General features: G+C 65.1%; 1 protein-coding gene across 1 annotated transcript; it reads right to left on the bottom strand.

Annotated features, from left to right (window-relative positions):
• Positions 1–184: 184 nt before the first annotated feature.
• CNTNAP1 (contactin associated protein 1) lies at positions 185–24,108 on the bottom strand. Its single transcript, XM_073326214.1, has 24 exons — positions 23,814–24,108; positions 19,562–19,663; positions 19,003–19,196; positions 18,221–18,368; positions 15,959–16,162; positions 15,035–15,219; positions 14,365–14,508; positions 10,898–11,159; positions 10,248–10,397; positions 9,993–10,164; positions 9,389–9,495; positions 9,180–9,299; positions 8,394–8,597; positions 7,749–7,905; positions 7,106–7,233; positions 6,812–6,979; positions 6,228–6,446; positions 4,289–4,528; positions 3,768–3,995; positions 3,163–3,290; positions 2,790–2,883; positions 2,240–2,470; positions 1,775–1,822; positions 185–1,467 (listed from the first exon to the last, which is right to left on the bottom strand). The coding sequence occupies exons 1-24, from the start codon at positions 23,890–23,892 to the stop codon at positions 1,277–1,279; spliced, it is 3,903 nt and encodes a 1,300-aa protein (XP_073182315.1). The 5' UTR covers positions 23,893–24,108; the 3' UTR covers positions 185–1,276.
• Positions 24,109–24,526: the final 418 nt, after the last annotated feature.

Below are 24,526 nucleotides of genomic sequence, written 5' to 3'. Positions count from 1 at the left end.
CCCCACGCCTGGCTCTAGATCTGCCCCACCCCCGCTGCCCGTAGGCAGCAGCAGCTGGCTCCACCACCCGCAGTAGGACGCTGCCCCCTGCTGGCAAAGGGGCCCGTTTCACGGCCAGCGCACACAGGGTCCCTCGGCAGGGAAAACCCCTTCTGCTGCACAAGCAAACCCGGGGCTGGGGGTGTTGCACTCTGTCAGTCTGCCTTTATTTGCACATCGTCATGTGTCAGTCAACAAAACAGCTGTACCAAATAAAACGCCCGGCAACGCCAGGCCTTTGGGTCACTCCATGCATGGCTGCCCCGGCGCATGAACCGGGGCGGTCCCGGGGTCGGCTGCTCTCAGCAGGGCTTGACCCTCTGGGAGAGACGTAGCACCCCCTGGCCTGTGCCCCAGGACCCACTCAGCCGGAGCAGCCGCCCTGGTTGCTTTTTGTTTTTTATACAAACAGAATAAAAAGACGCAGTGTGTGTCATCGACTGGTCAGCAACAAAAATGGTAGAAAGACTCCAAAGATCTTTACCTGGTTGTACGAGAGCAGCGAAGTGCGGGGGGAGGGGGCGTGCACGAGCGAGTGCCGTTCAGACCGCGGCTGGGGCGCAGAACACGCTTGCTGGCTGTGCTCCAGTGCTCTATAGTGCATGGGTCACTTCACGGCTTTTGCTAAGCGAGCAAACAAGCGGGAAATGTAGCTGCTAGCATCGCCAGCCGGCCTCCCGGAAGGCCAGGCTGCCCCGCCCAGGTTCTCTTGGCACAACCGCGTCTCCTCCAAGGGGAAGCTGCGGTGGAGTTTATAGGGGCGGGGGGTTGGCAGCCCCCATACGTGCCTCACTGCCCAGGCTTGGGCGCAGATGGCGTCTCGGGGTCGGCCCGTATCACCCCCCGGGGCTGACGTCCTGTCCGTGGGGGGGCAGGAGAGATTGCAGCAGCTGGTTCCAGGGGCACCGGGGCGGGGGGTTGTTCTGCGTGGCCCCTACCTTCCGCTCGGTGCGCAGGGCAGGGGGGTGGTTACCGCGCCAGCCAGGAGGGAGACGTGGGCCCTGCCCGTGGGGCTCCCAGGCTAGACGGTGCTCGGCCCCAGGCAGCCCCCAGAGCGGCGCGGGCAGGGGAGGTGCAGCGGGAGGGGAAGGAGCAGGTGCCCCAGCCGGAAGCTGGGTTCTGGCAGTCCTGGGTTGCTTGGCCCCTTGGGGCCGGCAGCGCTCGTTCCCCTCCCAGCACCGAGCAGGAGGGGCCAGCGCCAGAGGCATTAACCTCTTCCTCCCCCCGCAGCCGGTGGCTATTCGCCTTTCGCCTCCTCCAGGATCTGGGGCAGGTTCTGGTCCTTGTGTGGGACCAGGGGCTTGCTGGGGCCGTGGTAGTCCTGGACGGCCTTGGGCTCGTTCGTGCGGTAGGAGCCCTTGTAGCGGTGGTGGTGGAGATACAGCAGCAGCAGCAGCCCAGCCAGGAGCAGCAGGAAGAAGGTCACAACTACGGGGAAGGAGGAAAACAGCCGTGAGCGCGTCTCGCGGCCTGAGCCCTCTCCCCTGCCGCAGCATGGCGGGGCACCCGAGCCAGGCTGGGCCCTGGAGCCCAGATCCCCACGCGCGCGCGGCTGGGCCCGCGACCTCCCCTGGCTCAGCTATGGGCCCAGAACCAAGTCCTCCTCTCACCTGCCCCGCTCCCCCGAGCCACCCCTGCGGGCAGCCCCTTGGCATGAGAGCGGGTGCCCTCGGCAGGCGGCAGAGAGAACCCAGCCCTGCTGCCGGCTGATCCAACGCGCGGCCAAGTCACTTACAGCCGGTGACGATCCCGATCCAGCCGTCATCGTGCACGTGGGGGAACTCTGCAAGAGACACATGGCCGGGGGTCAGCTGGGGGGGTCAGCCGGGGGGGCAGGGCCACGGGATCAGCCTCAGGAGAGTGGGCAGATGGGGCAGGGACAGGCTCTTTGGGGGTCACTGCCTTTGCTAGGCTGATATGTGGTGCATGGCACAGGCCCGCCCCCCCAGCCCACACGCACCCAGGGGGAGGTGGTGGGGCCAGGATGCTGCAGCCACGGACCTGCCCCCAGCCCTCCCGCTGCTGGCTGGGGCTGGTGCCGGGCTGCCCGGCAAGAACAGCTCCCCCCAGTGCTGCAGGGCAGAACCCAGGAGTCCTGGCTCCCCACCCCCTGCTCTAACCAACTAAGACCCCGCTCCTCTCCCAGAGCTGGGACTAGAACCCAGTGCCAATGGGCAGGGTTGGCACGAGCCCTCCCTACCTGTGCCCATGTACCAGGGGTCCATTTCGGGAGGGATGTCCAGGATGCTGAGGGGCATGGAGCCGCAGTTGGACTCCACCAGCTCCCCCTTGATGTTGTAGGGCACCAGCCTGCCGCTGGGGCGGAAGATGGCTTTGAGGGGCAGGATGCTGTTGAACTTCACCCCCGACAGGCAGCCCGAGAAGCCAGGCGTGTTGTACTTCTGGATCTCGGGGTCAATCACGCCTGTCTCTGCAGAAGCACGGACAGGATGGGGTTAACTGGGGCAGAGCTGGGAGGGGCCAGGGGTCTCCCCCAGTGGGGAGGGGGAGCAGGCTACCCTGGCCCCATAAGGCTGGTTAGGGGTTTCAGCTTCCACGAGCCGGGCGCAGGTGAATGGTTCCCAGTCTGTCCAAGGTGGCCACAGCCAGGGGCCCTGAGCTGCCAAGGAGCAGGGCAGTTCCCAATGGGGGGGCAGAGGGAGCAGGGTAGTTTCCTGGGGGCGGTGGAGGAGGACAGGCAGTTCCCCAGCGGGGGCAGGGGGCAGGCAGTTCCCCAGGGCCCTGCTTACCCATCACGCGCCCAAGGTATAGGTTCTTGGGCGAGTCCAGCTTCCTGTCCACGAACAAGGAGAACTGCTGTTCCGTGACGGGGAAATAGTCCACCTGGGGTGAGAGTGAGAGGCCTGGTCAGCCCCACCCCCCGAGCCTGCTGCCCCCCAAACCCATTCAGCCACCGACCCGGCAGCTTCACTGTGTCCGTTCAGCACGTCCTCGCGGGAGCCAATCTGGGGTCCGGCCACTCAGCGCCGGCCAGAAAGTCTCATGTCCCCCCCGACCACGGCAACCCTGCCTGGCACCCACCTCCCCCCTGCCTCCGCGGCCCCTGGAGCGGGTCTCTGCCGGGCAGGCCTGGCCCCAGCCCGCGGCCCCGCCCGGCGGTACCTGGGTGTAGAGTGTGCGGTTGACGCGGGTGATGTTGATGCGATGGGGTCTCCCGTCCGTCACGGGCGTGGTGGTCAGTGGAAAGATGTAGGGGCTGGTGCCCAGCTGGTAACGCAGCTGCAGGCTCCCTGCCGAGGCAAGGCCCAGAGCGATGAGCAGGGACCAGCTGGGAGCGACCCAGAACCCAGCGCAGGGAGGGGCCGGCTCCACGGTTAGACCCCCCTGTAAGGCGCCGGGGCCTGAGGATCCCTGACAGGGAGGGGGCGTCAGCTCTGGGCCAAGACCCCGGGAAGGTGGAGAGGGGGCAACGCCTGTCTGAGGTTGTGGGGGGAAGTGGCCTGGCTCCGGCCCTGGGCAGGCAGGGTGTGGGGGGGCCCTGGCTCCGGCCCCGGGCAGGCAGGGTGTGGGGGGGCCCTGGCTCCGGCCCCAAGCGGGCAGGGTGTGGGGGGAAGTGGCCTGGCTCCGGCCCCGGGCAGGCAGGGTGTGGGGGGGCCCTGGCTCCGGCCCCAAGCGGGCAGGGTGAGGGGGGGGGGCCCTGGCTCCGGCCCCGGGCAGGCAGGGTGTGGGGGGGCCCTGGCTCCGGCCTGAGGCCCCCGGGCTCTCACCGTCCTCCCGGATGAGCACGGCCAGGTAGTCCCTGCGGAAGGAGCTGACGTAGAGCAGGACGGCGGGCGCGGTGCCGGTGCGGAAGCTGAAGCTGAGCTCCTCGCTGGTCAGGTTGTAGCCCGGCAGCGGCTGGCTCACGATGCTGGCGAACTCGCGGGCGGCCGAGAGCTCGGCCGGCAGGATGTTGTAGCGAACCCAGGTGCCCGGCTCGAAGTAGGCGCCGATGTCTGCGTGGGGGGCACGGAGGGAGTGAGGGGGGCCTGGCCTGAGGTGGGGGGCAGCTACGTGCCCCACAACCCCCCCCTTGCGCCCCAGCACCCTTGGATACAGGACCCCCCTGGGGCCCCCCCACGCCCCCAGGGATCACCCCGGGGAGCACAGCCTGCCCCACTGCTGGCCCTCTGGGCCTGTGCTACAGGAGCCTCGACACAGCTCCGCTCAGCCTGGCCTGTGGGCAGGCAGCCCTGACCCCGCACGCCCTGCCCCTCACCCCGGCCTCTGGGCGGGCGGTGGGACTCACCACGGTTGCAGAAGGGCCCGTCGAAGGCGGAGAGGCTGCAGTTGCAGGTGTAGTGACTGTAGCGCTCCACGCAGAGCCCGCTGTTCTGGCAGGGCACCCGCGGGTCCTGGCAGTAGCCGGTGCAGTTCACCCGCACGCCCGCCGTCTCGTTGGCCTTGCCCTCCAGGTTCAGCGTCCGCCCGTTCACGCGCAGGGCCCGCAGGCAGCCTAGGAAGGGGCGCAGCCGGTGCTCGGCCGAGCCTGGCCCGCGGGACAGAGCGCGTCACGCCCGGGATGAGCCAGCAGCGCGGCTGCCCCCACCGTGGGCCCTGCGCTGCCAGGCTGGGTTGGACGGTCGACCCCGAGGCCACGGGTTCAGTGGCCCCAAGCGGGGATCGGCAGAGCCCCAAAGCACCGACTCCCCCAGGGAAATTGACCTTCACCCTTCGCTAGCACCCCTGCTCAGGGCTCAGAGCCAGGGAACACCCCGGCCCCCAGGAGAGGCCCCGGTTCTCACCTTACAGGGAAACTGAGGCACGGAGAGACAAAGGGACGTGCCCAGCACCACAGAGGGAGTCAGTAACAGAGCTAGGCAGAGACCCCAGGAGTCCTGGCTCCCAACCCCCGCTCTCACCACTAGCCAGTGCTGCACTGAGACTGAAGAAGTGGTTTGAGCATTGGCCTGCTAAACCCAGGGTTGTGAGTTCAATCCTTGAGGGGGCCATTTAGGGATCTGGGGCAAAAATTGGGGATTGGTCCTGCTTTGAACAGGGGATTGGACTAGATGACTCCTGAGGTCCCTTCCCACCCTGAGATTCTAAGTGCTGAGGGGAATGTGGGCTCTGGGGCTGGCTTGTGTTTCTGTCTGTACCGTTGTAACGTTTGAACGCCGCATCTGAGCAGTTCCCAACGCCCAGGGAACATTCTCCATTGGAACAGTCAGAACCTGGGGGATTCTGGGAAAAGGGGACCCCAGGGGGATGCATGGCGCCCCTGCCAGCTGCCTAGCACAGCCGCAGGGTCACACACCTTGCAGCTCTCTGGGGATCAAATCAAACAAAACCACAAACAGCTGGGTGCCACACGGTTAACCCCTAGCAATCCCCTGGCCCCAGGGCAGTGCTCGGGCAGGAGGGGAGGCCAGGCCCGGCCCTGCCCCATTGCTCACTGCCTACTGAGAGTCACTCCATGCGGGGGCACCAGCCTGTGCTCGTTGCTTCCAAACCAGAGGGGAGCAAGGTACTTTGGGGAGAGAAAAAGGAGACACCCAGAGGCCCCGACTTGGGGGGGGGGAAGGGGGACCTTGCTGCAGAGGGGCATGGAAAGGGGGTACAGAACCTAGGGGGGAATGAAGGGAGGTCCATGGGGACTCATGGGGGGATGTTAGGAGCCCAGGGTGTGCAGAAAGCTGGGTGGGAATTCTTGTCTGAAAAGCCCAGTGACTCTGGTTCCCCTCTGGCGATGCACCGCTCCTCCTGGGTCACCATCTCCCCGGGCCAGGGGCAAGCGGGGGACTGGGCTGGGCTGGGCTGCTGCTCTCAGACAGACCCGGCAATGACTGAGGGAAGTTGTCAGAGCTCCAGGGAGATGAGGCTGAGGGATCGGATGGGGTGAGGGGCTCTGCTGGGCAGTGGGGGAACCCGAGGGCTCCTCTCGCAGCTGCAGGGCTCCCCCTTGCAGAAAGGGGGGCAAGGGCCTGGCACACTAATGGGGCCCTGGCCTGGGGCTGGTTACAGATCTGAGCAGAGCACTCTTTAACGCCAGGACACCCCCACCCGTTGGCTAAGGAGCAATGCAGCCAGGGCAGCCCAGAGAGGCCCTTAGCCTGGCGCTAAACCTGCCGTGCCAGCTGCAGGACTCCTGGGTTCAGGGCAGCCCTGGTCTCTAAGGAGAGGAGCTGGAGCATCTTGTATTTGCTGTTGGGCTGGGGAAGGGGCCCCAGGCTCTGCCCTTCGCTCACCGACGTAGAGGGGCCTGTCGAACTCCAGCCGGACGTAGCTCTGGGGTGGGGCCAGCCGCACCACCCAGGGCAGCTTGTCCACTCGCAGCCGCGCCAGCTTCACGTTGATCTCGGCCTTCACCTGGTGCCACTCGTCATCGCTGAAGGGGACGGGGGATCTCACCGTCAGGTTCTCGTCCCCATTCCCAATGTCGTACGCGAACACCACGTCTCTGGTGGCTGGGGAAGCAGGGGAGATCAGCTCTCGGGGGCTCCCGGCTCCCCGAAGTCCTGCCCAAAGCCCCTGCAATCCCAGCCCTGGCCCCCGCTTGTCACCCTGCAACTGCTCCACCGGTTCCCCTAAATCCCAACCCGCAGCCCCTGCAATCCCAGTTTTGCCACCCACCTCATCACCCTCTGACAGTCCTGCCAGTGCCCCACAATCCCGACCCACAGCCCCTGCAATCCCAGCCCCGGACCCCACCCGGTCACCCTCTGACAGCCCTGCTGGTGCCCCTCAATCCCGACCCGCAGCCCCCTCACTACTCCAGCCAAGTTCTGGAAGATCTCGTCTGCGACTCCCCGGCCCCGCGCCCAGCCCCTACTGTTGAGCTCGATGCGGATGTAATTCCTGCAGCCCCAGTTCTCCAGGAAGACCCCGGACAGGGCGGTGGTTCGGAAGTAGAAGGAAATGTCCAGGCTCTGGTTGGCCAGGAAGGTGGGGAAGAGGAGGGAGGCGCCTTTGTTGAAGGAGACGGTGTTCCAGGTGTTCCCTGAAAGAGACCAGGGCAGGGTGAGACCCGGGCCCCGCAGAGCCAGCAAGGGGGTGACCTGGGCCCAGCCCCTCCCCCGCAGGACAGAGGGCCCCAGCCGTGCCCCCCGCCCCGCCGGGCACTCACGGTCTCCATGGCAGCGCAGAGGCCCCAGCAGGAACTGGGCCTCGGACTGGGAGCGGTTGGTGTCTCCCACCACGACCTGGGTGACGGGCAGGTGGTCCACGAAGTTCAGCAGCCCCTTGTCCGTCCTCCTGGAGCCAGAGCCGGGGCGAAGGAGCAGGGATCAGAGAGGGACAGGAGCCCCCCGCCCCCCCCCCGCTCCACGCCCCTGCCCCCCTTTGCCACCCCCAGCCGGCTGCATCCCGCTGCCCCCCCTGCTCCGCCCCCCACTGCCCCAGCCTGCTCTATAACCCCTGCCCCTCTTGCCCACCCCCAGCTGGCTGCCTGCCACTGCCCCGCCTCTCTGCCCCCCACTGTCCACCCCCAACTGCTCCCCCTGCTCCACGCCCCCCCTTGCCCCACCCCCAGCTGGCTGCCTCCCACTGCCCCGGCCTGCTCCGCCCCCACTCAGTTGCCCCCCACTACCGCTGCCTACTCACCCCCCAGCCCGCTGGCCACCCTGCACCGCCCCACTCCACCCGCCCCCCTCCCCCTGCAGTGCCCCATCACCTCAGGCACCCCCTCCCCAGGCACCCCACCTCCGCCCCGTACTGCCCCCACGAGTGCCTCCGAGCCACCCCATGCTCCAGCCCCGCCAGGGGCTCACCACTGGGCGTGGTCGGCGTCACAGTTGCAGAAGTACTTGGGGTCGGCGCAGTTCTTGTCCAGGCCGCAAGCGCAGCGCTGGACGCCCGGCGGGGAGCCCCCCCAGTAGTAATGGCGCTGGTCGTGGCGGCCCATCCAGAAGCTGAAAGGCAGCCCGGCTGGAGGAGGGGACGGAGCCGTGGGTGAGGCGGGGGGAGGGGGGAGCAGCCTGCCGGTGGCGGGAGGGCTGAGCTGGGCTAAGGGGCTGGGGGAGCGAGCCCCGCCCTGGGGGAGCATCAACCTCTGCAACCGGACAGAGAGCAGCCCAGGGGGCCAGGCTGCACCTGCCCAGGCGGGAGGTGCGGAGTGGGTGGGCAGAGACCATGAGATTCACCCCATGACCCTCCCCTCCCCACTGCTGGGGCAGGCCAGTGCCCCCCCAGCACCCCACACTCCCAGGGGAAGGTAGCACCCCCCCATTACCTCCCATTGCCAGGGTGGGGCAGTGCCCCCCCACTCCCCTCTGTCAGGGGCAGGGCAGCACCCCCAAATTACTCCCCACTCCCAGAGGTGGGGCAGAGCCCCCCCAGCCCCCATTGCCAGGGGCCGGGCAGCAGCCCCCATTTCCCTCCCCGCCAGGGGCAGGGCAGCACCCCGTGGCACTCACAGGGCGTGTTGAGCAGGCGGGAGCTGTAGCAGGAGAATTCCAGGTGCTGTTCGCAGTATTCGGAGCCATTGGCCAGGGCCTCCACCTCCGCCCACGAGGCGTTCCAGTACTCCACCACGCCCAGGAAGGGCCGGTCCAGACTGGAGCCCCTCACCCGCGTGGCGTAGTGCCGGTTGTGCCGGACAATTGTCCAGGCCCGATCCTCTGGGGGCAACGCGCAGGGAGAAAGGACAGAGTCAGCGAGGGAACAGCCTGGGAGCCCCTGGCCCCTCCACCCCAGCCCCTCCCTCTGGCTCTCTCCTGCATCACTAGGGGGCAGGGGGAAATGGGGGCACCATGACAAGGTCCAACCCCCTTCCTTACCAATGGGCCTCAGCCCTGGCCGCCCCGAGGGCCCCTCTGCAGGCAGGGGGCAGTCACTCTCGGGCCTGGTTCTGGAATGGACACCGTCACCGGCCCTCCAGGAACTGGGCTGAGACCCCACCACATAGGTGCTGCATGTGGTCTCCACTGCCTGGGGCTGGGTCAGAGCTGGCACCCCCTACAGGGGAAAGGCCCCGTGCCCCAGTCCCTGCCCCCTGAGCCAGCCCATCCCACTGTCCTGGGGCCAGATGGGAGCTGGCGCCCCCTAGAGGGGAAAGAACCCATGTCCCATTCCCTGCCCCCCTGAGCCAGCCAGGCCCCCACCCTGGGGCTGGGTCAGAGCCAGCGCCCCCTAGATGGGAAAGGCCCCATTTCCCAGGCCCTGCCAGAGTCTTTGGCATCTCTCCTTCCCCACCCGGCTACCTCGGATGTCGCAGTAGACGGTGAAGGGTTTGAGGGGCCCACTGCCGTCAGGGTCGATGGTGAAGTTCCCAGACGTTTTTCCACTGAGCCGATAGGCGTCACACGACTCTTTGTAAAGGGCTGGAACAGGCAAAGCAGGGGGCTGGGTTGAGCTGGGGCCAGGAACCCGCCCTCAGCCCTCCCGTCCCCCTGGCTGGGCCGGAGCTCACATTTGTGACAGGTCTCTCCCTTGTATCCCGTCAGGTCGCAGACGCAGGTGAAGTCATCCCAGGACTGCAGGCAGCGGCCGCCGTGCTCACACAGGTTGGGGGTGCACCTGGTGGGGACAGATGCAGCTGAGGATGGCCGGGTGCATGGACACCGGGGAGAACAGGGTGTGCAGCCATCGGCAGAGCTGCCCAGGCAAACCCGTCCTCTGCCCCAGCAGAGCCAGACCCTGCCTCAAACCTGATGGCTCTGCCCCAAGGGCAAATTGTGCTTAGAGCTGTTATCAATGGTCGCAGCGCTGCACGGATGGCGGCTGAGACCGCGGCCCCCCGTCAGGCCGGGCACTGCGCAGACACAGTCCTGCCCCGACCAGCTCACGCTGAACCAAGCAGAAAGGGGTGGCTGAAAGCTGGCGGCAGGGCAGAGGCTCGAACTCGGCTTCCTCCAGGCCCAGCCCTAGGCACCGAGGACAAGCCCATGCCCCTCCCCCACGGTTTGCTCTGGGGCAGCCGTAGCTGGAAGTGGGGCAAACCCCCAGCGCAGACGCAGCCCGGCTGCTGGCGTGGGTCAGGCAGCGGTGTGGCCGGCCGGCCGGCGGGCACGTACCTGTCGGTGATGCTGCACATGTTGAAGAACACGTTGGAGTATTTCCCCAGCCGCTCCTGCCTCAGCAGGTCCAGCTCCACGGGCTGGGCATCGACGCTGAGGGTCTGCAGGCAGCCGTGGAAGGCCGTTTGGTTCGACAGGCAGCCGGTGATGGCAGCAGGTTTGGGGCAGCCTGGAACACACACAGGGGCGGGGTGGGGTGAGTGCTGCCTGCCACCTGCCCCCCCAGCTGCCCCCCCGGCCTGGGCCGCCCACCTCCAAAGAAGTACTGGGTCCCGGTGCGCAGCTGGAAGGGGTGGGCCACCCGGAACTCAGCCCCGTCGTTGTCGTCGATGGTGATCACGGCCGAGCCGTCCCGTGCCACCAACTCCACCGTGTGCCAGAAGCCGTCATTCAGCCGGTACCCTGGGTGAGGGGAGAGGGGGTGCGCGTGGGCCCACGGGCTGCTGGTTCCCATCACCTCCTGCACCCCCTTGGAAGGGTGATTCAACGCCGGGGCCTGAGACCCCCAGCAAGTGGCCATGGGGAGACAGGCCCTGCCATCCCCCCAGCTCCTCCTCCCCCAGCCCCCCTTTGGTCGAGAGAAGGGGAAGGGGGGACGGGATCCCAGCCTGTAAGTGCCGAGATGGGAACAGGCTCTTCAGTCTAGCAGAGCACGGTCCGACACGGGGCCATGGCTGGAAGTGGAGGCTAGACAAACTTAAGGGTGTGCAGTGTTAACGTGGGAGTAATTAACCGTTGGAACAAGGCACCGGGGCCATGGAGGATTCTCTAGCCCTGGCCATTTCTAATCCAAGCCTGGCTGTTTTCCTTCACGCTCTGCTCTGGGAGCTAACGGGGGCAGGGGGGAGGGTCCCAGGGGCTGCACTGGGCAGCAGGTCAGTCCAGCCTGGGAAGCTAAGAACCTGCAGCGAACTCCAGCTTCTTGCGGCCGGGCTGGGCAATGGAGACGTTGACCTGGCCATTGCTCAGCACCATCTCCAGGGAGCCCAGCTGCTCGGCGAAGCTGGTGTAGAGCAGCAGCCCCACCGTGTCCCAGGAGCGGAACTTGAAGCTGACGGATAGGCGGTTCCGGCGCGGGATGCCTGGCACCTGCAGGTAGTTGTTGATGCCAGCGAAGGTGATGGGCATGTAGGGCTGGTCCTGGCAGTAGTGGCTGACGTGGCCCTGGGAATAACCACACGAGAGCTGGTGAGCGCCCAGCCCCCTGGCACTGCTGCTTCCCCTCTTGCTGTCCGGGGCGGGAGTGGGGCAGTTACAGCCCAGGCCCATTCATGTGGGCCCTGCCCTGGGGCTCTCAGGGACCACGGCTGGGCCTGGAGCCTCATTAGCCTGAGCCAGTCGCTAATGCCCCCAGCTGGTGGGCAGGGGACCAGCTGGGTCTCTCCATCCCAGAGCCTTAGCCAGGGAGCTGCACTTGTGGGGTGGGGTGGGGTGGGGGAGGCGGGGTTGTGGCAGAGGCTCCCCTGGCTGATGGGCGGGAGGTGATGCTCCCGGGGCAGCCCTGGCCTGAGCAGGCTGCTGCCAGCTCCAGGCCGGGCGCCGAGAGGAACCCTTCGAACCTCCCGCTGAGGGGTTGGTGCTGTCTAGGGCACCGGGCTGTGCATGGGGTTGCCAGGGTGACAGCATCGACTCCCACACAACTGGGAAGCCCATGGCCCAGGGCAGGCTCCGAGGGGTCCAAGGCCAGGGCACTGCGGGGTCAGGCAGGAGGCCTCCCTTGGGCGCACATGCAATACCCCCTTCCCCAGGGGGCACCGCTGCCCCCTTGGCCCGTCTTGGATTTGGGACATCGGGAGGATTGTGGAGAATCCTGTAAACACCCAGCTGACCAGGCAGCAAATGACCTGCAGCTACATTGGGCTGGTTCCCGAGAGCCACTCGGCCTCTGGCTGCCCTCTGATCTCCATCACACATGGGCAACACGAGGGGGCAGGAGGGGCAGGGGTAGCAGAGCAGGAATTGGGGCACATCCCTACTGCTGGGCTGCCTGGCAGGACCCTCCCGCCAGGGCCGCTGGGGAGCATTTCAGTCTGGGGCTTATCTCCTGAGTGTAGCCAGTGATTTTAGTTGATTATTCATTTGTGTGGTTGTGACGAAGTGGGACTGTTCTTAATGTTTCCTCTGAATAGTGTGGGGGTGCCTCAGTTTCCCCTAGGCAGTTCTTAAGTCTCTAGGGGGTGGGGTAAGGGTGTATGATCGTTGCAGAGCCCTAGAGGGCAGGTGTGTGCAGGGGTCTGGACACAGACAATGGCCGACACCCTGTTTCCTGGCCACTGATGGCCTGGGCCTTCCCGCCCTGCAAGGTGAGAGTTAAAGGGTTGGAGAACAAAGGAGTCAGGTGACCTCCTGGCCCGGGAAAGGGACAAAGCCCACAGCAGGGGGGGCTGGAGAGAGTTTCAGTTTGGGCTGGCTGGGGACGTGGTGTGAAGTGCAGATGTGGTTGTCTAGCTCACTGCCCCCCAAAATGGCCCCAGCTGAGGGGTCCCGTTCTCTTCATCTACAAGCTCTGTGTTAGACCATGTTCCTGTCGTCTAATAAACCTTCTGTTTTACTGGCTGGCTGAGAGTCCCGTCTGACTGCGGAGTTGGGGGGCAGGACCCTCTGGCTTCCCCAGGAGCCCCGCATGAGCGGACTCGCTGTGGGAAGCGCACGGAGGGGCAGAGGAGGCTGAAGGCTTTGAGGTCAGGCCCAGTAAGGTGGAAGCCGTGTGAGCTGTGTGTCCTGCAGACAGGCTGCTCACAGAGAGGAGACTTCCCCAGAGTCCTGCCTGGCTTCATGGGGAGCAGTTCCAGAGCATGGCCCGGGGACGCCGTGACATGCAGTAGAGACACATCTGTCTCTAACATGTGTCTTAACACGTTCTGTTTGCCAGAAGCTGGGAATGGGCAACAGGCGATGGATCACTTGATGATTCCCTGTTCTGTTCTCTCCCTCTGGGGCACCTGGCAGACAGGACACTGGGCTAGATGGACCTTTGGTCTGACCCAGTCTGGGTGTTCTTAGTTCTTAACCACAGAATGCAGGCTGTGTGTCAGTGCTAATGAGAATAAAGAGACCTACACGACCTATGGAAATCGGGGGTCTTAAGTGTCATAGAATCATAGAATCATAGAATATCAGGGTTGGAAGGGACCCCAGAAGGTCATCTAGTCCAACCCCCTGCTCAAAGCAGGACCAATTCCCAGTTAAATCATCCCAGCCAGGGCTTTGTCAAGCCTGACCTTAAAAACCTCTAAGGAAGGAGATTCTACCACCTCCCTAGGTAACGCATTCCAGTGTTTCACCACCCTCTTAGTGAAAAAGTTTTTCCTAATATCCAATCTAAACCTCCCCCACTGCAACTTGAGACCATTACTCCTCGTTCTGTCATCTGCTACCATTGAGAACAGTCTAGAGCCATCCTCTTTGGAACCCCCTTTCAGGTAGTTGAAAGCAGCTATCAAATCCCCCCTCATTCTTCTCTTCTGCAGGCTAAACAATCCCAGCTCCCTCAGCCTCTCCTCATAACTCATGTGTTCCAGTCCCCTAATCATTTTTGTTGCCCTTCGCTGGACTCTCTCCAATTTATCCACATCCTTCTTGAAGTGTGGGGCCCAAAACTGCACACAGTACACAGTACTCCAGATGAGGGGACACCAGACTGATAAGGAAAAAGAGGGGTGACACTTACATTCTGCGCATGTCCATGAAGGTATAGGCAGAATCACATTACAAAAGGGGGGTGCCCAGAGTGGGAAAATTGAGCTTCCTCTGGGAGGATCCAGCAGGGACCATCCCTCTACCCCCGAACACTGTCTGGGAGGATGTGACTCTGTCTGTAGCTATCACTGGTGCCGGGATAGACCGAGCTGCGAGCTGCGAGACTCCTAACTGTGATAGTAACTTTCATTACACTGATAAGAGATAGTGGACCTTGTTCCTGTGATTGGCTGTTACTTGCCTCTGGTTTCATGTGTTCCTATGAGCTCTAGATCCAAACCAGGCAGCGAGAGGTCTGCTGAACTCGAGCCTGTAGCCACCAGAGCCGAACCCATGAGGCTGCCGCAGCCGAGGCCCCCGCTCTGAGCTTGCACCCGTCGCCTGGTGACAGCAGCCGGTGGCCCCAGGCCCAGAACGACCTCACGCTATCGATCTGGGATGGATGAGTGAGGGCTGGAGCAACCAGTTCCTGGCCCATGGCCAGCTGCAATCCTAGCCCCACGGCTGGGCTCGGGTCACTGAGCTTCATCCTGGCAGCCAGAGATGCCTGCCTCACAGAGTGCCTGGGACAGCATCTGCCAAGGCCAAAAGGACCCAATGTGCACTCCCCAGGGCCCCCAACCCTTTCCCTGAGCTTTCCCACCCCTCCCGGGCTGCCCGCGCCCCACACCTCAAAGCGGATGTTGGGTGCTCTCCTGCGGGCCAGGTCGGCGATGTTGACCCAGTTGAAGAAGATGTTCTCCATGCATCCCCGGAAGTTCTGTCGATAGACCAGGCTCCGATTCTTCTGACTGATCACGCCTCCGAAGAACAGCTGTGGGGAGTCAGCAGGATTGGTCTGAGCCCCAGCGGTCTGGGGCACCGCTGCCCCAGTGCGGATGGGACATGCCCCCTACCCATCAGGGAGAGGAACGACGTGGAGCTCAGCACCAGTGGGGCTGGGATGCATCCCTCTGGGCTCCCAGGGACGGGGGTATCCCCTGCTAGCCCCCACCAGCACAGAGCAAAGCCCCACAAGGGGCAGGGAGGGGCCTGGCTGAGATCTGCCGCTGGCTTAGCCCCTGGTCTCAGCTCAGAAGGCATCACACGGGCGCAGCCTGAGGCCACTGGGCCCCGCTGCCGGCGGTTCTCAGCACAGCAATGTGATGGGCCGCTTCCGTCCCCGCAGCAGCTGCTCCTGGGAGAGGGCTGGGAGCCTGGGCAGAGCTGCGCTGGGCATTCCCCTCCAACACTGTGTCCAGCCAGGCCGCCCCAAGGAGCAGGCCCCCCGTCCTGCCCCTGGCACCCCAGCTGGGCAGCAGTGCCCCTGGCCGGCCCCGCTGGCACGGGACAGGCTCTACCTCGGTGTCCAGGTCCAGCTGCTGGAAGTCCCCGTTGCAGCGGAAGCGTTTGACCTCCCCGTCCAGGCTCAGGTTGACGTGGTGACCTTGGCGCTCGATGCGCAGCGAATGCCAGTGCTGGTCGTCAAGGAGGCTGCCCACCGTCACCGTCGTGTGCCCCTGACTGGAGTGCAGCGGGCTGCTGCCTGGGGAGGGCGGCCAGTCACCCGAATGACAGGGAGGGGCCCCAGGCCTGCCCTGTGCCGCTCAGGGGTCATCCCAACCCCTCTACGAGGTATGGACCGGCCCCAGCCAGCCCCCATCCTACGGCCCAACCCTCATGGCCCCAATCCTCCCCCCAGTACGAGCCAGCCCCTGCTGATCCCGATCCCACTGCCTGCCCCCCATGGCCCCAATCCTACCCCAGTACGGACCAGCCCCTGCCGACCCCCATCCCACTGCCCAACTCCCAAGGCCCCAGTATGGCTCAGCCCCAATCCTACCCCACTAGGGACCAGCCCCAGCCAACCCCCATCCCACTGCCCGCCCCCCATGGCCATAATCCTACCCCTAGTACGGGCCAGCCCCAGCCGACACCTCTCCTGATGCCCAACCCCCAAAGCCCCATTTCCGCCCAGTATGCACCAGCCCCAGCCAACCCCCATCCCACGGCCCAAGTTCTCCCCCAGTATGGACCAGTCCCATCCCACTGCCCACGCCCATGGCCCCAATCCTCCCCCAGTACAGACCAGACCCTGCTGACCCCCATCTTGCCACCCAACCCCCCAACAATGCTCCCCCCAGAGTACAGAACAGCCCCTGTCAATTTGCCCCCGCATACTGTGCAGCTCTTCCTAACCCCCATCCCCTGTCCAAGCCCCACCATCCCCAGTGCCCCTGCAGCACTGAGCAGCCCCACAGCACCCTGGCCAGGCCCAGGCTCACCTAAGCTGATATGCAGCACGAGCTGGGCCTGTTTCAGCTCCACGGTGACGTAGTCCCCCTGGGAGCCCTCGCCGTGCATCAGCAGCCCGTCCTGCTCCATCGTCCTGAAGCTGAAGGCGAAGACGTCCTGGACAGTGCGGACAGTTTTGCCGCGGAAGCGGTAGGAGATGGCATCGTCCCCATCGAAGTACAGCACGTCAGACCCTGGGGGACAAGACCCAACGTCACATGGGGCACTGGCCAAACCTGCTCACACCCCTCTGCCTGGCCTCTACTCTCCCTGCAGAGAGCCAGAGCCAGGGCCCGACCCTGCAGAGAATAGGCTCCTTGGCCAAAAGCCATAGGAGCGAGGCTGGTCGTGGGGGGCGCTCTGCCAGCCGCAGTTCACAGCCCTGACCCTGCATTCCCACCTAGCAGAGTCCAGCCCCGGCCTGCCAGGGGAGCAGCGGAGAGGCCTAAGAATCAAAATAAGCTCCAGACTGGAACAGAGTCCAGACAAACATGGCCCACTGGAAATCCAGGCAGCTGGCAAGCGTAACGCCAGCCCAAGGACTCAGGAACTAGCCCATTTAACATTCCCTCGAATCGCATGGGCTGGCCCGACCCCAGCTCCTGGCTGTTCCAGGGGCCATGCTAATTGCAGAGCAAACCCGCTAGCCTGGACTCGGACTGTCTCTCGTTGACTGGAACGTGCGACCCAGGTAAGACAAGACTTCCCAGTTGTCTCGGGGGTGCCTGTTTGCAAACATCTGCCAGGCGTATGGTTTTCTAATTGTTTCAGGTCTGTACTGCAGTTTCATGAGTCACTGGCCGGGTTATCTAGGTGGTGTCAGATGCTCCATGCAGGAAGGAGCGCAGGGTCCTGAGTTTCATGCCATAGTCATTATTTCAACCACTATTTGATTTCCTCCTGTCTGTAGGATTTTCCTTTATGTCGGAGCTGGAGTAACGCCTGGGGATTCTAACCTGCAGCTCCCAATGGGTAAAACATTTAACAGTGCTAAGGCGCGTTCCCATGGCTAGACCAATCCACAGGACCAAATCGGAGCAGAGGCTGTGGGCTGGGGCTGTGCATTTGTCTCAGTGATCGGCTGTTGATTAAACAGTTCGTGATCCGTACCGATTGAAGGGCTAGCTCCTGGGCTGTAAGCCGGGAGTCCCGGCCCAAAGATCCAGAACTGCCAGCAAGCAAGGAGGTTTCTGGGTTCCATAACAAGCAGTGGCCCTTTAAGGTCACTTGAGGGGCCAGTTACCCTCTTCCAGGCGTCTGGAATAACGGAAAGCAGACACCGGGGGAGATGAAGATGGGCCAGGGAAGAGTTGGTATCTGAGGGGGAGGTGTAGGGAAAACCCAGGCCATTGTTTCTTTGGGGGCCCAGGAGCCTTGGAAAAGGGGTGGGGCAAGGCTCCCCCAGCTGGTTTTGGGGTGATTAGACCGCCCTGGGCAGGGTCAAGGTGGTCAGGTGACTCCAGCCCAGTCAAGGAGAGAGCTGTGGAGGAGAGAGCTCGGCCTGGACCAGCCCCAGGAAGGAGGGCTGTGCACCTCCAAACCGAGGGAGAGTCTCCAAGCCAGGGGGCCAGGACTGGGGGCACCCAGCTCCCCAGAAGGGCTGGGAAGCCCTGAAGTGAAAGGGGAGCTGATAGATTTGAGTAGATTAGACCCCAAGAGGGGGGAAGATTGTTTAGAAGACACTGGTGACGGTGAATTATTTTGGGGAAACTGAGGTCAGAAGCCTGCAGGCCCACCCTGGGGCACGAGGGCAGCCCTGGGATGGCCCCTGTCTACAGCTCCCCAGGGCTGTTTTTGTGTTTTGGTCACCAGATTTGTTTCCAAATAAAAAAAGAAATTGAAACTGTCCTGAGTGGGGCAGGAGAGGAGGGGTCGGGGCAGAGCAGGGAGGGGATGGGGAGAGCTGGGACAGGAGCCTTGGGGCAGCTGGGGGAGGAAGGGGAACAGGTCCCCAGGCTCAGTGGGGAGGGCTGGGGGCAGTGGGGCAAGACTTGGGGGGGGTCAGAGCTGAATTCCTGGGGAGCCGTATGGGCCCCAAATTACCCGAGACCCGATGGGCTGAGCAGGGCCTGGGGCCCCAGGGCTCTGTGCCACACAGCACCCAGCCAAGCCAGGCCCATTGCTCAGAGCCTTTTCGTTCTCTAGGAAACCCCCAAGCCCCCCGCACCGCAGCAGCAGGCCGGCCTCCCCCTGCCCTGCCAGCGCCAGTGGCCCCCCCGGGCGGCCTGGGGCCAGGAGCCCCGCTCACTCACGGTAGGGGCAGCCGTAGAGGCCCAGACGCAGGCCGATCTTGCCTCGCGGGTTCCAGGCCGTGGGGATGATGCGGACGTAGCGAGCCAGGATGGGGTAATGCAGATCGTGTCGCACCACCCCGCTCTCGTTCACGTTCCCAAAGAACGTCTGGCGGAGAAACAGCCCCTGTCAGCGCAGCCCACGCAGCGCGCCCAGGCCCCCCTCCCCTGGGGTGACTGGGCCCCCCACCAGCCCCTTCCCACCCGGGGTGACCACGCTCCCCCGGGCCAGCCGAGGCTGGAGCCGACCTGAGGCCTGCCTCGGCCAGTGATCTCTCTCTGACCGGGCCCAGCACCAGCCCCTCAGAGGAAGGAGGATCTGCCCCCACGCTAGCTCTTGGCCTGGTCTCAGATCAGCCGAGGCGGCGATCAGCCTGGGGCAGGAGGTGTGACGCTCCCTCCCACGTTTGTTACCACAGACTGCCCATAGAACTGGCCAGCCCACCTTCAAGCCTTATTGAGTTCTTGGCCTCAACGCCGTCCTGTGGTGTGGAGTTCCACAGGCCAACGGGTGGGAGAGTTTCCCCTTGGATCAGTTTTGAATGTCCCCCTGTCAGCGACTGTCCTCTCGTTCTTGTCTCATGGGGCAGAAAAGTCGGCAGGTCCCACTGCCTCGTTTGGACTGGCACGATTTCATAGACTTTTGTCCCAGGCCCGCAGAGCCGTGTGCAGACAGGGGTGCTCTGGAGCCAGGCACGGCACCGATGGGAGCCCCCCCGGATGTATCGCCAGTGGCTCCTTACCCAGTTACTCCCTAGCTGGAAGAAGGGCTTCCAGCTGCTGGGGTGGTCCCCGTACAGCACGATGTAACGTGTCACCCAGTCGTACGTGTTGTACGTCCCCTGCGTGGCCACCGCGTTGATCTTGTGCTTCTGCATCAGGTCGATCTGGAGCCAGGGCTGCTTGTCACTGGGGTCTGGAGACCAGCCGCTGCTGCCTGTCCCAGGGGGCATGGTTAGCCCCGCTGCCAGCCGCAGCTCTGGCCTTTCCGCTCCCTGCTCAGCTCAGACATGGGGCCAGAGCTGCCTGAGGGCAGCAGGGTAAACGCTCTCCAAGCTGCCTCAGGGCCTCGCACCACCCGACGGGGACCCCGGGGCATCACGGACAGGGGGATCCCCTAGGAACCCTACTAACCTCCCCGCTCTGCCCAGGCGCTGCTCTGGGGTATGTGGGGACCCTCCCTCCTTCGCCAGCACCGTGTACACCCAGGCCACTGTTTTGTGGGGTCTCCAGCGATTGCCCAGTGGCTGGGGCAGGCTCGCTGGGCCCAGCTCTCCCCGGGCCCGGGCAGGCAGGACTCACTGTGCAGCCGGGCGAAGCTGGACGAGTAGAAGATGCTGTAGCGGGAGGAGGCACCGATGGACGAGGAGTAAAGGGGAGCAACCAGCTCATCGTAACACTGCACTGCAGGGAAGAAGCTGCGTTAAAGCCACTTTGCCCAGCCTGGCCCAGCTCCAGCCCTGGCCCTGCTACCTCTCCCCAGCTGACAAACGCGCTGCCGGAGCCCTGCAGCCCCTGGGACCTTCCCCCTCTGTCTGTCCCCCTGGCTGGGCAGCAACAAAGCATGGTCCTTCCTTGAGGAAGGTCCCTCCCCTTCCTCAGCCCTTGGCCTCGGAGTCTGCCACGGGGGGCAGGGCTGGACCCTTGGACATGAGGGGCCCATTAACTCCTTTGACGCTGGCCACAGGACAGCTTGAGACTGGAACGGCTCACAGTCTCTGCGTCCCCAGCAGCTGTCCGTCGCAGGTGAGTAGCTGAGATGCCACCCTGGCAGGGAGAGGTAGCCCGATGGCTCCCCCCAATGCCCCCTATGGCCACTCAGTTAGTGCGTGTGCAGGGTCAGAGCAGAGCTCGTGGGCCAGGCTCCCACCCCCACCCCGTGGGACCTGGGGGCTGAGCCTGTGTGATGCTCCCAACCCATCTAGTCCCCCCAGTTCACCAGCATCCCCAGCCCCTTCAGGTCCTTGTGTCATGCCATGCAAACCCCTTCACCCACCCATGCAGCACCTACAGGCATGTGAGTCCAGCCACAGGCCCCTACAGCTCAGAACGGCCCGTTGCAAAGCCCTGGAGATGAAGGCGCTCGAGGCCCGAGGGGGCAGGGCCTCGGTGGAAATCCGGCCTCGCAGGGTATAGCAGGGCAGTTACCCCGCTCCGGGGGGGAAAGGGAGGCTGACTGGGGAAGTGCCACGGCTGGGGCCACACCTAATGAGGCCACAGCTGGCCCTGATAAGAAGGGCTCAGGGAGGAGCTGGGTCAGAGTCTCTCTCCAGCCCTGGAGGGAGAAGGGCCTGGCTGCCTGGGAAAAGAGGGTACCTGATGCAGAGCAGGGCTGCGGAAGGGCAAGAGGAGCCGGGGAGCTCCAGCCTGGCAACTCCCCAGGCTGAGGCCTTGTTTAAGGCCTAAAGAGGTACCGGGGCTGAGCAGGGGTAGTGGGTCCTACCCCCTTGCCAGTGATGAGTGGCCATTACACTGCAGTCTGCCCCAGAGAACGGGGGCTAGATGATGACTGGCAGTAGCCACTGAGGCAGGGTGGGTGTAGAGGGTTGGGGGTTCCCCTGGAAGGGGAGACCCAGAGTGAGGGGTACTGCTGGGGCAGAACCCTGAGGTAAAGGGCACTGGGGTCTGGGAGGGACATGGGGGGGCTGTGGCTGGTGAGACACCGGCCAGCAGGAGGTGCTCTGGAGCCTGGAATGGAGCTAATTCCTGGATGACCAGCAGGAGGCGCTGCACCGGTGAGTGATCGATCTGCTATACAGAGAACCAGGGGTACACCTATGGATTATTCTGCATTTGTGCATCCCTCCTCCTAGCCCCTGCTGCTACCCCAGAGCCATCAGGGCTGCGATGCCCAGGGAACGCTGCCCCTGCCATGTTCTCACTGTGATTTCCCAGCGAGCTCTAAAGGCTGGCTGTTCCCAGGCACCTGGACCCGGCAGGGGGAGGCTGTGCCAAACGCAGGAGGGGAAAGCCCAGCTGTGGGGAGCGGTGACACTGGCCATGGTCCCGTGGCAGCTGGCAGGGCAGGATGGTGCCTAACCTGGGGACATTTGGTGCTAGAGAGCGTGGCCCTTGGGCCCTGCCCCAGAGACCTTGACCATTGCTGCCTGCACAACAAATGATCAGGAAGGGTCTGCCCCAAACAGGGCTCTGGGTGGCTCAGCTCGGCTGGGCTCCCTGGGGCAGCCGGGCTTCCCTCTGCTCTTGCTCGCTCTCTCTTTTTCCCTCCCACTGCAGAGAGCTGACGCCCTGCAGCTCAGCGGCTGCCCGCACCAGCCACACGACCCGCTGCATGGTCTCTCTGGGGAGACCCTGGGGGGGGGGGGGATGGAAGCCCCATGTTTCTGCTGTGTCAGTCGGGCACCCAACACGCTCCCAGGGCACTTGTGAGGCCTGGGATGCCAGGGGGCTGGGTGGGCACAGGCAGGGGAGAGCCCAGGGCTGGGCTGGGAGGGTGTTAAGCCTTTTGGAGGCTCCAGATGGGGCCAGGCAGCCCCTGCCTAGTATCAGATGGGGCAGCCCCAGCAGGCTCCCCACACAGGCTGATGCGCTGGCCTCAGGACGGATCCCACGGGTCACCTACCGGGCGAGCCTCTTTCTCCCCCTCTCCTGCGCCCCAGCTGATAGCTGCCTTGGGCTACAGCTCACCAGCAGAGCAAGGGGCTTCAGGAGGGCCAGCGGGAGCTGTGCTCACCTCCCCCATTTTCCAGCACTTTGGGGACCCTACTGCACGCTCTCCTCTCGCTGTGGGGAGGGGCCAGGCTGGGCTGGGGCACAGACAGGTGGGAGAGCAGCCGGGGCAGTTACCCAGGGCCCTGCACAGGCTCAGGGTGGCGCCCAGCAGAGATGGAGGCTCCTCATTCAGCCCCCCCCGCCACAAAAGGCTGGGGGGGGGGGTCCAGAACCATGGCCCTCACCCCATGGCATGGGGGGTGTCAGTGCTGGAGCCAGAATCTGAATGCAGGATTCCCCACCTCCCCGTCCTGTGCTCAGACCCCTCAGCCTCACAGCCTGGGTATCGGAGGGGCAAAGGGCCCCTCACCAAGGCACCTTGCCCTCGGGTACCCAGCCCTTCTCCATGCCATCACCTTGCCCCAGCTGAGCCCAGGGAGTCAGACAGGCCCAGGGCCAGGCTGAATCTAATCCTCCCGTCCTGGGGGGAGCCAGTGCAGCTGGGGTAGGTCACTTCAGCCCAGTGAGGGGCCCAGGGTGCGCAACCCCAGCCAGCCCTACTGTGTTCTGCAGAGACTCCTTGTGGCACCCACAGCCCCTGGGCGCCTCTCCCTGGGGACACCTGGCAAGTGACGCCCCAGAGCCTCTTGGGCTATGGCAGAACAGGCATCCCTATGGGAGAGGGGCTGTGCCCCCCCCAGCTGCAATCCTGGGACCCCCAGCCACCTGCTGGCATCCCAGGCATCAGCAGAGCCTCTGGGCAGGACTCCGCACAACCCCTGAGGGGGGGAGGGGGCACTGGCAGCATGGCACAGCCATACAGCTGGGAGGAACCCAAAGGGGCTCTGTGCCCATCCTGCAGCCCCAAGCCAGGACAGGACTGCTGAGCCCTGGCCACGTGCTCCTCCGCACCACCCTGCGGCCTCCTGCAGTCGCCTGGCCCAGGGGCTGAGCAGCTGAGAAAATCCGGCCCATGCGCCAGAGCGCAGCGCCAGGCGGCAGGTCAGGAAGACGCCAGCCCAGCCCAGCCCAGCCCTGCCCTAGAACACGGCCGCCCTGTCTCCGGGGGACTGGCCCAGGATCCTGCCCTGGGGGGTATTCCTGAGCGCTCCCGTCCCCACCCGCAGCACAGGCGTGTTGCTGGAGCCTCTTTCACAGCAGAGGCCCTGGCAGCTGCCCTGTGTGCCCTGCAGCCCCGCTCCAGCCAGCATGGCAATGACCTCGCACGCGGGCTCCACGCTCCACCGAGAGGGTCTGCATGGGCACCCAGGGGGCACGACACCAGCTGGGCACCCCCATACCCCCATGCCCTTCAGCTGCCAGGGATGCTTTTTGCAGCAGCAGCTGCTGCTCCGGGGTCCAGTGGAGAAGTAATTTGGGGAGGGGGACAGGCTGCAGGGGCTGTGCACGCTCAGGGGCAGGTGGGCTGCTGGGGTTCTGGGCTGGGCAGGGCAGCTCCGCAGGGATGGAGCTGGGGACGAGCCTGTCTCCGGCTGCTGGTCTCAGGACTGCAGTGAGCGCAGGCAGGTGCTGCAATGGGGTGGGCCCAGCCGCTCTGCACCCGCCGGGCTGGGCTGGATCCAGGGCACAAGAACTATTGATCCCAGCGTGGGAAGGAGCCCTGGGGCTCGGGCTCAGGGCTCCGGGGTCTATTCCTGACCTTGCCGCCACCTGGCTAGGTGACCTTGGGAAAGTCCCTTCCCCTCGCGGTGCCTCAGTTTCCCTGTCTATACCGCGGGGGAGCGGGGAGCTCACTGGGTACCGGGCGCTGGGGAAGGGCAGGGAAGCCGGGGGCTGCTCCGGGCTGGCAGCGGAGCTGGGGGGGGGCCGCGGCGGCGCCTCGTCCCGCATTGCGGAGCCGGGCAGATGCCGCGGAACTTACGTGGCGGGCAGCGGCGGGGGTCCAGCGGCTGGGCGGCCGCGCAGGCGGCGAGGAGCAGGCAGAGCTGGCGGCTGCCCATGCTGGAGGCGGCGGGGAGCGCTCGGTGCCCGCAGCTCAGCCCGGGGCTCGCCTCCCCCGCTGCCGCACGCGCCGATCCCGGGCCCCGCGCGCGCACCGCAGCGTCTCCCCGGGGCCGCACCGGGCTGAGACCAGGCTCCGGCCAGGCGCCGCGGGGGACCCCTGCGCCCCGCCTCTGCTGCAGCCCGGGCCCTGGGCTCGTCCTCCCCGCCCGCCCGCTCCGCCTCTCCGCAGCCGGCTCGGGGCTCGGCTCCTCTCCGCCCCCCGCAGGCTGCTTGCCAGGCACCGAGCGGAGCCGCCCTGCCCTGCGCGACGGGCTGCCCCGGGCCAAAGCCAGGGATGTCACCGCCCCGGGGGGGGTCCTGGCCGCTGCTCGGCGGGGGGACACCTGCTCTATGTGGGTCGGGGCGGGGGATCCTCTTGACCCCTCCCCAGGCCTGCTGCACTTGCCGTTTACCCCGGGCACCTCCCTCGCTCCAGGGACCAACCCTAGGTCCCGCCCCGCGGTGCTTTTGCCCCCATCCCTGTCTTGCTCCAGTCAGCAGGGACCAGCCCTCTTCCCCCCCCCCCCATGCCCCACTGTGCTCATCTTGCCCCTGGCCCCTGCCTCACTCCAGCTGGGGACCAACCCTCCC

The sequence above is a fragment of the Lepidochelys kempii genome, chromosome 27 (assembly GCF_965140265.1).
Source record: "Lepidochelys kempii isolate rLepKem1 chromosome 27, rLepKem1.hap2, whole genome shotgun sequence".
In the NCBI taxonomy this organism is placed as follows: Eukaryota; Metazoa; Chordata; order Testudines; family Cheloniidae; genus Lepidochelys; species Lepidochelys kempii.
This window is presented reverse-complemented; position numbering and strand designations above follow the sequence as displayed.

Excerpts from the sequence above, each read along its gene's own strand:
- CNTNAP1 (XM_073326214.1), bottom strand. The coding sequence starts at position 23,892 with ATGGGCAGCCGCCAGCTCTGCCTGCTCCTCGCCGCCTGCGCGGCCGCC. Across the intron at positions 19,197-19,561 it reads CAGCTTCGCCCGGCTGCACA|GCAGCAGCGGCTGGTCTCCA; the intron begins GTGAGTCCTGCC and ends CCCCTGGGACAG. Across the intron at positions 7,234-7,748 it reads GACGCCGACCACGCCCAGTG|GAGGACGGACAAGGGGCTGC; the intron begins GTGAGCCCCTGG and ends CTCTGGCTCCAG.